This window comes from Engraulis encrasicolus, chromosome 5 (assembly GCF_034702125.1).
Source record: "Engraulis encrasicolus isolate BLACKSEA-1 chromosome 5, IST_EnEncr_1.0, whole genome shotgun sequence".
NCBI lineage: Eukaryota > Metazoa > Chordata > Actinopteri > Clupeiformes > Engraulidae > Engraulis > Engraulis encrasicolus.
The window spans coordinates 37235974-37247588 of NC_085861.1; the positions used below are offsets into that span (position 1 = coordinate 37235974).

The window sequence follows — 11615 nt, forward strand, 5'->3', positions numbered from 1 at the left end:
AAGTATTGGCCCAGTCACGATAACCAGTGTTCCAGCCGAGTTGACACTCAGCCGACAGTGCCGACATTCAGACAGAATCGGGCCGACTGTGCTTTCGAGGTTGTCTATTAGAGCAAATTAACTTTTGGGACACAGATTAAAATTTGACAGATTCTATAAACGATATTATAGGTTCTTTCAAAATAAAAGTTTACCCAAATCAGAAACCCTGGGTAGACAAAACTGTGAAAGCAGCACTTGCAACCCGTTCTGTTTCATACAAGGCTGGTATTTTATCAGGTGATATGTCAGGCTATAAAGATGAAGTTTATGGACCGCTATAGAGACAAAGTGGAAGCTGACTTTCAGGCTGGTGATCCTGCCAGCGTCTGGAAGGGCCTTCGGGTCACGATTGATCTTAAATCCAAGCCCAGCTCCATTGATAGCACTGAGCTCTCTTTTGCTGATGAGTTAAACACATTTTATGCATGTTTCGACCTTGCCAACCCCATGGCAGCTGTCACTGAAGAGTCTAGTGGAACCGGGACTCCTCCTTTCATTATCAGTGAGAGTGATGTGAGTGGAGTGTTCAGAGGCGTAAATGGAAGAAAGGCAACAGGCCCTGATCATATTCCGGGCAGGGTTCTGAAATCATGTGCTGATCAACTAGCCCCCCTATATGCTGAGATCTTTAATTTGTCACTTTCCCAAGCCGTTGTCCCATCTTGTTTTAAACACTCAATCATAGTTCCTGTGCCCAAGAACAGCAAGCCAGCAGGCCTGAATGACTATCGCCCAGTGGCCTTTACATCAGCGGTTATGAAGTGCTTTGAGAAGCTTGTGAAAAAATACATATGTCACACCCTGCCCAGTGCTTTCGATCCTCACCAATTTGCCTATAGAGCAAACAGAAGCAGGGACGATGCCATCTCAAGCCTTCTACATACCACACTGTCCCACCTGGATGAGGGGAGGGGAAATTATGTTAGAATGCTGTTCATAGATTACAGGCATTCAACACTATAATCCCCTTGCGCCTGGCTGACAAGATGAGGGGGCTGGGACCCAACACACAGTTGTGCAAGTGGGTGCTCAGCTTTCTCACTGATCGCCCTCAAGTGGTCAGAATAGGTGGAGGTGTCACTTCAAGCCAGCTGACCCTCAACATTGGCTCGCCCCAGGGTTGTGTTTTGAACCCAGTGCTCTATAACATCTACACGCATGACTGTACAACCACCAGCAGCTCAAATTCCATCTTAAAATTCGCTGACGACACCGTGGTGCTGGGTCTCATCTCAAACAACAACGAGACAGCCGACCTGAATGAGGTGGATGACCTAGCACTGTGGTGCCAGTCCAACAACCTGGCCCTGAATGTCAGCATGAAAGAAATGGTAGTGGACTTCAGGAAGATGCAGAGCAGGGCATACACACCACTTACCATCAGTGGGGAGCCTGTGGAGAGGGTCTCAAATTACAAGTAGGCTACCTGGGAGTACACCTGACTGAGGACCTCTCCTGGTCACTACACACTCAAAACCTGACAGAGAAATCCAGGCAGCGGCTGTACTTTCTCCGCCTACTGAGGAAGTTCAAGGTCTCAACTCCCATCCTGACCACCTTCTATTCATCAGCGGTGGAAAGTGTGCTGACAGGCTGTTTTACGGCCTGGTTTGGAAGCTGCACACAATAACAACAGAAGGACCTACAGAGAGTGGTGCGCACCAAAGCCAACCTTCCAGGACTCTTGGGTCTTTACATTAAGAGGGTGGGAGCCAGGGCTAGGAAAATTATGCAGGCTGTCTCACACCCCAACTCTTACATGTTCACCCTACTTACAGTAAGTCCTGCAGACGACTCAGAACCATCCAGGCCAGTACAGAAAGAATGAGGAAAAGTTTTTTACCCCCAGTCAGTGCAACTGGTGAACCGAGACTTTTTTAAATGATCATTTTTTTGTTTTTCTATTACTTATTTCTCATCTCTTATTTCCTTTAATTGACTTCTTTAGCTGATGACCCCGACATCATTTCACTACAATACCATGTATGTGACAAATAAAATTACTTGAACTTGAACTTGAACTTGAACACCTTTAGTTGATTTGTTTGATATGCCCCATTAGCCTACTCCAATTTGTTTTTTTCTCCGATTCTTACATCTGATTAGGCTACTAGCTTATTGTTTCAAGCAGTGTTATTTTTTTATTCCTTTTCATTTATTGCTTAAATGGTCCACCATTTCCCTTTTTGTCTTTTTCATCTGTACATTTTACCAACTTGAGCCTATCTGTATTATTAGCCTATTTCTAGTTTTCCATTCATGGGAAAAATGAGCAGTAAGCCCATATGCCTACTGTACTAAACATGAACTGAAGCAGCGAAATTCTGGCGTGTCGAGTGGAGGCGCACTTTCTCTATCTATGGCGTGGCTCGTTGGTCTAGGGGTATGATTCTCGCTTAGGGTGCGAGAGGTCCCGGGTTCAAATCCCGGACGAGCCCAAGTTTTGCGTGAAAGGTGTGTAGGCCTTCGCAATAGTAGCATAGCCTTTCTACCATCTGATAGTAGACCATTACATTAATACCATAGACTTTAATCCAGGATTAATAGGCCTCAAGAAGAAGTATAGGCTACTAATGATGTTATGATGTTGTCGTGTAATCATTAAGAAACTGATAAGATAGCCTAGTTTTAGAAGTAGGCGAACTGGATCCATTTACAAAAAGCAGCACATTTGCACGGCAGCTAGGCCTTTTTTCCCCAAGTGGCCTCCACCCACCAAACAGACGTTAAGCACTTTAGCCTTAAGACATGTAAAACAAAATTATCTTTTAGGCTACCTATGGTAGGCTATTGTTTTGGATAATGCTACCTTTCATGCTAACTTTTCACCCGTTTTCTATTTTCTATTAAATATTCTGTGAAATACATGAGCAACATTATCAACAACAGAGACACTGGCCAATTGTTTTAGTAGGGTTCTTCGGTTTATCCAGTGGGAGGCAGCCTGTAGCCACTAGCCAGCGCGGAGAACAGTGGAGAAGACGGTCCGATGGTCCCCTGACACCAGCTCCGCCTCCAGAACCTCCTCGTTGGCCGAAAGTCTGGAAGCCCATCCTCGTTCGATGGCTCTGTCCAATCAAAAGCTGGAATGTCATATGAAGCTTTTTGTGCCGCGCCTCCGCGCGACATTGGACTATTCGTGAACCTTGTAGTTTCTTAGTACTCTTGTGTAGTAGTAACAAACGGAAGTTGAAACTACAATGCTAACAAGACTCTCTGTCATGTGGGCTGTCGCAAAGATTGGATGACAGGTACAATAACAGAAGGCGGCGGTGTTCTTGCGTTACCTCCAAGGATCACGGCTGCCGAAGACAGCAAGGGCAAAATGGTAAGGGGATACTACCTAATTTTGCTGTCATTGCATGAACACAAAACAAATCAGATGGAACCTATGCCTATTTTTCAGCAAGTAACATTGTGTCGCTCTTGATAGTAAGCCAGGAACTTGTGGATTGACTAGTGGGGACTTTGCTAGCTAGTGTTTAGCGCACCGGTTGTGTGGATCCTTTTTGACAGTTCACGAGCGCAGTTGGACAGTTTTTACTGTGCATAATCCTTCTGAAAGTCGTTGTAGTCCAAATCGCTAGCACTATTCATGTTTACTCCGTTTCACTTACTACCATGTTTAGTGGGGTTTGAACTGAGCTAATCTGCCAGGCCTTTAGATATGGATGTGAAATAGACTACACAGCGTGCGTTTCTGCCTTCTTGTTTACTTGCTGTGTTGCCTACTGAAGTTGCAAAGTCAGGCCATGGTCTTGTTTGCGGAGGTGTCATTTAACAGTCCGACCGACCGCCCGACCTGTCGGTTTCAGAAGTTCTGAATTGTGGTTCCATCCTCTTTCCTCTCCACAGGGAGACGGTAGAAGCAGCAACGGAATCCACCATCAGGGCATGACAGATTCTCAGCTGTTCGACAGACAGTTCAAGGAGCTGGTGTCTGAGCTTACCGAGGATGACATCACGGACCCCGTGCTCGCAGACGCGCTCAACAGACTCAAGGAGGTGAGATGCCAACCCAACACTTACCTGACGACTCATGTGTTGCCGCAAAGTTTGACACGAGCACTCTTGTCTTTACTGTCCACCATGCAGAGTATATGGGGTAAATGTTACACTATATTACATTACATTTAGCTGACGGTTTTATCCAAATCCACTATAAGTTATTTTAAGCAGGGTATTGGTTACAGTCCCTGGAGTAGCAGGACGGGGTTAGGTACCGTGGTCAAGGGCACCTCAGCCATGTGTGAAGTAAGGAGTAGAAGGCTGGGATTCGAACCTGTGACCATCTAATCTATCTCCTTAATCACTAGAGCACGGCTGCCCCACATGTTCATGCTATAATGAATCATTAAGTACATGTAATAATGACATACAATGTCCTTTATTAGTTACATAAGAAAATTGCAAGTTGTAGAGTAGGCCTGATCTTACTTGACTGTGTCTCTATTAGCCCTGCTCACTGTGTCTCTCCATTGGCTTTCTGTATTTAATTGAGGCTTCCTGAATTTCACTCAAGATCAATAGAGCATCTCTACTACTACAACTACTACTTCTAATACTGTGCTTACTATTCTGCTTATCTCTCCTCTCTTCCTCTCCTCCTCTCCTCCTCTGCTCTGCAGGTTCTGCTCTACAATGCGCCAGGAGGCAAACGGAACCGTGGCCTGTCTGTGATTGGCTCGCTGCGAGAGCTGGTTCCCCCCGCCAAACTGTCCCACGATGATGTCCAGCGCGCGGTTCTGGTGGGCTGGTGCATCGAGCTGGTGAGACGAGAGACTGTGTGTGTGTGTGTGTGTGTGTGTGTGTGTGTGTGTGTGTGTGTGTGTGTGTGTGTGTGTGTGTGTGTGTGTGTGTGTGTGTGTGTGTGTGTGTGTGTGTGTGTGTGTGTGTGTGTGTGTGTGTGTGAAAGAGGCAGAGCAAATTTGTATTTTGTACATTGTTGTACATTCCATACACAGAACCAGTTGAATGTGCTATACAAAAATAAAAGCATATAAGAAGTACATTAGATGAAATAAGAACAGAAGGAGCATACAAATGAAAGTATTAGAATTCAGCAAATGAAATGAGAAGAAAATCATAATAACGACAGCATTAGAATACAGCAAATGAAATGGGAGTAAAATCATAAAAATGAAAAGGTACAAATAAAAGGAAAAAAGAAAGAAAAGCAAGTATCTGTGGTTTTTACTGTGTGGCGGTGCTTTCTGTATTCCTCCAGCTGCATGTGAAGTTGCGCATGCGTGTGTGTGTGTGTGTGTGTGTGTGTGTGTGTGTGTGTGTGTGTGTGTCTGTGTGTGTCTGTGTGTGTGTCTGTGTATGTCTGTGTGTGTGTCTGTGTGTGTCTGTCTGTCTGTCTGTGCGTACGAGTGCCCCCCTCTGTCCTGTCGTGATGGTCTCCTCTGCTCCGTGTGTTCCAGCTTCAAGCCTTCTTCCTGGTAGCTGATGACATCATGGACTCCTCGCTAACCCGGAGAGGACAACCCTGCTGGTACAAGAGGGTAAATACACACACGCACACGCACACGCACACAGGACAGCCATGCTGGTACAAGAAAGTCAACACATACACTCACAGAGGACAGCGCTGCTGTTACAAGAAAATAGAAACATGCACACTGTTCTCAGGTACATTATAAGTGCCACTTCATGTTATGGTACATGTATCTAGAGACTGTATTTGCTAGAATCAAATTCACTGTGCATGTCGGTGTACTTGGCCAACTCATACGGTCACTGTGGTGTCAGTGCAATTTCATTGCGCTACTTGTTTTATAGAGTACTCCTAATTTGGGATTAAGGCAGGAGATTAGACACAGACCGTATTTATCAGGAAGGGAAGAGGACAGCCTCTGGCCTCTGCCAGTGTAATAGAGGAGTAATTAATGCGCTCGTTTAAAGTTTAACGAGGCGCTCGCTCGCTGACAACCTCTTGTGGCTGTAGGCTAATGGTTACGGAGGTGGTTTTAAGATCAGAGGTTCAAATCCCGCCCTTACCTCTCCCGACACCGCCAACCATGGCTGAAGTGACCTTGAGCAAGGCACCTTACAGTGCTCCAGGAACTGTGAACAAAATAAACAACAAACAAAATACAAACGAACTAAATAACCCTGTTAATAATAACAAAGAGGTTTTAGATAAAAGTGTCGGTGTAACGGGGAAACTAGCTGAGTGTGGCGTGGAACATTAGTAAACCTCCCTCCCAAGCCCTCATACAGTATAGGAACACCTCAGTTACATCAGCTAAGTGTAATGTACTGTAAAGTAATGATGTAAATCATGTAATGTCCTCAGGACGGCGTGGGTCTGGACGCCATCAACGACGCGTTCCTGCTGGAGGGGTCCATCTACCGCATTCTGCGCAGGCACTGCAGAGGCCAACCCTACTACGTCCACCTGCTCGAGCTCTTCACCGAGGTGAGTAGCTCACAGCCACTTGGAAAAATGCAGAAAAAAACATCTTCTAATCTAGAGTCCCAGAGTTCTCTCTTAGTGTTGAATTAACACTGCACTTTTTTTAACTACATGTGAGCAAAGATCCTAGACTCTAGTTGGCCACTGATGGCATTTTAGGGGGAGGTAGACACTTTCTTCTGGTTTTGCCACGGTAAGGTAACCGAAAATGGTGTGACCCATGGACTTATACTTGGTGCAAGCATACCGTAAATTGCATCAATAGATACGTGATCTGATGCATAGACATGTGTGTAATAGTGTTAGCAGTATAAACTCATCTGCTGTGTCTGTGTGTGTGTGTGTGCGTGTGCGTGTGCGTGTGCGTGTGTAATAGACATCGTTCCAGACGGAGCTGGGACAGGCCCTGGACCTGATGACAGCCCCCCCTCACAAAGTAGACCTGAACCGCTTCACCTTGGAGAGGTGAGGAGAGGATGGAGTGAATGAGAAGGAGGAGGAGAGGAGAGGTTGGAGAGAGGAGGGTGAAGTGTTAGTTGATTATATGATGGGGATTTCCTTCCCGAACTGGACCAACACGGTATCTGTGTCTGACCACCAACAGTAATTAGTAGCATACAGTGATAATAATGCCCTGTATCTGTGTGTGTCTGCAGGTATAAAGCCATAGTGAAGTACAAGACGGCCTTCTACTCCTTCTACTTGCCTGTGGCCGCTGCCATGTACATGGTGAGTTGTGTGTGTCTGTGTGTGTCTGTGTGTGTGTGGGGTGTATGAGGTGGTGTCATTAATGTATGTGCACTGTGTGACCGCCACTATGTCTGATTGTGTAGTTGACTCATGAGCCTGTGGCACTATTACTACAGCAATATAGTAAACTCCTCTCCTCTCTCCACAGGCTGGCATTGAGAATGAAGTGGAGCACAACAATGCTAAGCACATCCTGCTGGAGATGGGCGAGTTCTTCCAGATTCAGGTACCAGCACCTGTCATAGCATGGTTACAAGGGGTCAGCTATAAGCCTCTGGACTTCGTTTCGTAGCTTGAAGTGTTGAAGTCCAGTTGCTCAAAACTGACCTGTTTTTTTGTTTTTTACTGGCATGATATGCACGCATGAGGAAGGGTATGTTGCTAACAACCATAGTTTTTCGGATTTAAATTTTAAATCTCATTATAACTTGCCACATGTCGATATACAAACCCCAACTCCGATGAAGTTGGGACGTTTGGTAAACAGTGAATAAAATCAAAATGCTATCATTTTCAAAACATTCAATCTATTCATTAGATGGAGAATAGTGAAAAGACAACATATTAAGTGTTAAAACCGAGAAAAAATATTGTTTTGGGGGACATATGTACTCATTTCTAATTTGATAAATCCAACACGTCTCAATAAGTTGGGACGGGGATCAGTGAAATTTAGTTAACATCCAAATAAGATCAAACAACAAAGAAGAACATTTCAAAATGAATTGTACTGACGGACAATATAGGTGTCCAGGTATAAGATCATCACAGAGAGGCTGAGTCACTCAGAATTAAAGATGCAAAGGGAATAATTACCATAGTTATTACATGCATTTTTGAATTCCCTTTGATTTACCACGATTGAGTGTATGTAAGACATATTTTTCTTACTAAAATCATTGTATAGGTTCATGACACCATGAAATATATATTGGCTGTAGTCTCACTCTAATTCCTGGAGTGCTAGAGCTATTGAAAATTGACCATATTAAGAATGCTTAATGTGTGCAAATGATACAGGGGTGTAACATTCTCCTAAGCACCTGAGCTCACTTGAAATAAACCCAGAAGACATGGGAAACTGTCCTTTGCTTACAGAAGTCAGCAGAAGTTGTAGAAGTCAATTCTTTTTGACAATAATAGAGCATTGCACATCCTGTGCTACAGTGAAAATGGACCATCCAACTTGTGTTAGTGCTAACTTCAAAAGTCAGCCTCCACGATGGCATGCGGGTGCAGTCGTGCATTGGTTAAGATGTTCTCACTCATCTGTAGAGTTAAATACAGTGCTGAATGGTATAAATGGGTTTTAAACAGCATGAAAAGCCACTCATGCATTATATTTTGAAGGACGATCTTTGATTACTGCCACATAGTAAGGTCAAATTGCATTCTCTACTATGTTTTAACAGTTTGGCTCCATCATAAGGACCAGCAGGTGATAAAATGGTGGGCTTTTGGTCAAGACTTGTCACACTGTAAGCACTACAGAAAGGAAAACATTGCAAAACATGACAAGGAATACACCCACCATTTAAGATGGTGAAATCATGTCCAAGATAGGAATTAACACTGTTTTTTATATAAAATCATCTCATCGGTTAATGTATTTAACTGTTAAGTGTTGTCTTTTGTTTTGTTTTTAGTCTTCCTCGATATTTGCTGCCATTTATTGTCCCCGTCCCAACTCTTTTGAGACGTGTTGGATTTATCAAATTAGAAATGAGTACATATGTCCCCCAAAACAATATTTTTTCTCGGTTTTAACACTTAATATGTTGTCTTTTCACTATTCTCCATCTAATGAATAGATTGAATGTTTTGAAAATGATAGCATTTTGATTTTATTCACTGTTTACCAAACGTCCCAACTTCATCGGAGTTGGGGTTTGTAGTTATTTCTTTACGATCCTTTGGCTTGTATAGATGGGGTTTTTTTTGCTTGTATTGCACTTCAAAATGGTACAAAAATGATAAAGATGATTCCTTTAAACCCAGTACTGTCTGCAGAGGTCAAAAGTGAAAGTATAAGTAAATTCATGTTGCAATGGTACTATCATGCATCGGTGTTGTACTTACAAGTTGTAAGTGCATGATATTACATAGCTGTTACAAAAGTTATTCCACTTTATCTCATGAGGTAGATAGACTATGGTGTTACTGTTACTACCAAAGCAGAATCAGCTGATCGTAAGGCATGTACACTGGTCTACAGGTTTCTCAGTGAAGTTGCATGTGTTGAAAGCTGTGTTCTACTTTTACTACATCTGGGGGGTATTCCACAAAGCTTGTTCAATAGTAAACTGAGTTAAGTTTACCTTGATATAGTGATAAATCATCTAATAGAAGAGCCTGAAGTCCTCATTTTCGTAACTAATTGTTGCCTGCAGTCTGTCTATTAGCGGATTTGCCACTTCCTGTAGGGTAACTTACCCTGGGTTTATGACTTCACCATGTTCTTGGAATGCTCCCCTGACTGTCAACTGTCGTGGCTTGATGTGGCTGTCTGACCTCACGTCTGTGTTTCCCGTTGCCAGGACGACTATCTAGATTGCTATGGGGACCCCGCGGTGACTGGCAAGATTGGCACCGACATCCAGGACAACAAGTGCAGCTGGCTGGTAGTGACGGCACTGGGCATCATGAACGCCGAGCAGCGGGCAGAGCTGGAGGTGCGTGTGTGTGATTGGGCGTCATGAACATGAAATAGCGCAGAGCTGGAGGTGTACACTAGAGTGCAGTATCTTTATTAACCCTGAAGGAAATTCAGGTTTCTAGCAGCATACATAAATACACAGAATATAATACATAATGCACACAACATATGTCATATGGTGAACGAGGAGGTCAAAAAACGTGTGTGTGTGTGTGTGTGTGTGTGTGTGTGTGCACGTATGTACGTACGTGTGTGTGTGCATACGTATGTGTGTGTGGAGGGTGCAGAATGAGAGATCACTGCATCAGACAAACAGGCTCCCTCTCTGTGACCAATTAGAATTTAGGCTTATCAAATATTCATGGAGGCAAAATAAGACCATTAGGGTGTGTGTGTGTGTGTGTGTGTGTGTGTGTGTGTCCTGGGACCCACTCACTTTGAGATGGTGTCAGCTGTTACTGTGTGTGTGTGTGGGGGGGGGGGGGTGGGCGGGTTGCGATGTGATATGGAGTGCTCAGCAGAAATGACAAAGGCACCAATGACCATGAGAGTAGAAAAGGAAAGGCACCAGATACTCTGAGCTGTGTGTGTGTGTGTGTGTGTGTGTGTGTGTGTGTGTGTGTGTGTGTGTGTGTGTGTGTGTGTGTGTGTGTGTGTGTGTGTGTGTGTGTGTGTGTGTGTGTGTGTGTGTGTGTGTGTGTGTGTGTGTGAACAAGAGGGCACCTCAGGATGCCTCAGTCACAGTGGAGGGTATACGTACATTGTATCTGTGTATTACATTCCCCCTGTATTAACCTTGTCGGCCATGACCTCCCGCCCCTTATATTAACCTTGTGTACCACCTGTGTACGCACCCCCACATATGTCCACATGTTAACCGTACCTGTAGGCCTACCACCTTAGTCTCCCACTCTCCGCAGACATGTCCTATGTGGCTGAGGTGCCCTTATATTCCCTTACACACACACACACACACACACACACACACACACAACTCTGAGTACCTGGTGGCTTTCCCTTTCTCCTCATTGGTGCCCCATATTAACCTTCTCCCCCCTCCTCTTCCAGGCATGTTACGGGTCCAGTGACCTGGTAAGCGTGGAGCGCGTGAAGGCCCTGTACGACGCCCTAGAGATGCCCATTCGTTACCACGACTACGAGGAGCAGAGCTACCAGCGGCTGCTGAAGCTGATCGAGTGCCACGCGCAGAACCTGCCGCACGCCGTGTTCCTCAACTTCGCCAAGAAGATCTACAAGAGGAACAAGTGAATAAAGAACCAGGAGAGGGACGGATGGAGAACAGAAGGCAGGACAGAAGGAACAACGGAAGAACCAGTAAAAACAAAGGGAGGGAAAATGGTAGAACGAAAGGAGGAAGCGCCATAGAGTTACTGTATGGGAGTTATCTTAGCAATTAGCATTCAGAGAGTTACCCATGGGACAGTTAGCATTGAGAGAAGTAGCCAAGGTGGAGCTATTTTAAAGAGATAGTTTGTATAGGGGTGGGGGTGGAAGTAACCATGGATACAAGGGATGGGGGTTGGGGGGGATGTGTAATGTAGCCCTGGGCAGAGGCAGCCATCACAAGTTCAGGAAGTTAAGACTCTATACGTGTACAGTAGTTTCAATCAACTAACTTGACCAGCTGATCCAGGGGTGAGATTCTCAACGGTGTAGTTGCTCACTAACCAACCAGCTTTGTGAGTTAAATAATGAACTCATCTGTGTTAATAGCACCTGTAGGAG

The 11615-nt window shown here is 44.6% G+C and overlaps 1 protein-coding gene and 1 non-coding gene across 2 annotated transcripts; both read left to right on the forward strand.

The window, feature by feature from the left end:
- The first annotated feature begins 2408 nt into the window (after positions 1-2408).
- Positions 2409-2480, forward strand: trnap-agg (transfer RNA proline (anticodon AGG)). The gene has a single exon. It is a non-coding gene; the product is annotated as a tRNA-Pro (tRNA).
- An 868-nt stretch (positions 2481-3348) lies between these two features.
- fdps (farnesyl diphosphate synthase (farnesyl pyrophosphate synthetase, dimethylallyltranstransferase, geranyltranstransferase)) lies at positions 3349-11394 on the forward strand. The gene is made up of 10 exons (XM_063198190.1): positions 3349-3370; positions 3898-4047; positions 4671-4811; positions 5469-5549; positions 6344-6466; positions 6840-6928; positions 7120-7192; positions 7362-7439; positions 9751-9885; positions 10938-11394. The coding sequence occupies exons 1-10, from the start codon at positions 3368-3370 to the stop codon at positions 11136-11138; spliced, it is 1074 nt and encodes a 357-aa protein (XP_063054260.1). The 5' UTR covers positions 3349-3367; the 3' UTR covers positions 11139-11394.
- Positions 11395-11615: the final 221 nt, after the last annotated feature.

What these genes read in the sequence shown, in the direction of transcription:
- fdps (XM_063198190.1), top strand. An exon ending in AACCCTGCTGGTACAAGAGG is followed by an intron (nt 5,550 to 6,343) that starts GTAAATACACAC and finishes TAATGTCCTCAG; the next exon opens with GACGGCGTGGGTCTGGACGC. An exon ending in AGCAGCGGGCAGAGCTGGAG is followed by an intron (nt 9,886 to 10,937) that starts GTGCGTGTGTGT and finishes CTCCTCTTCCAG; the next exon opens with GCATGTTACGGGTCCAGTGA.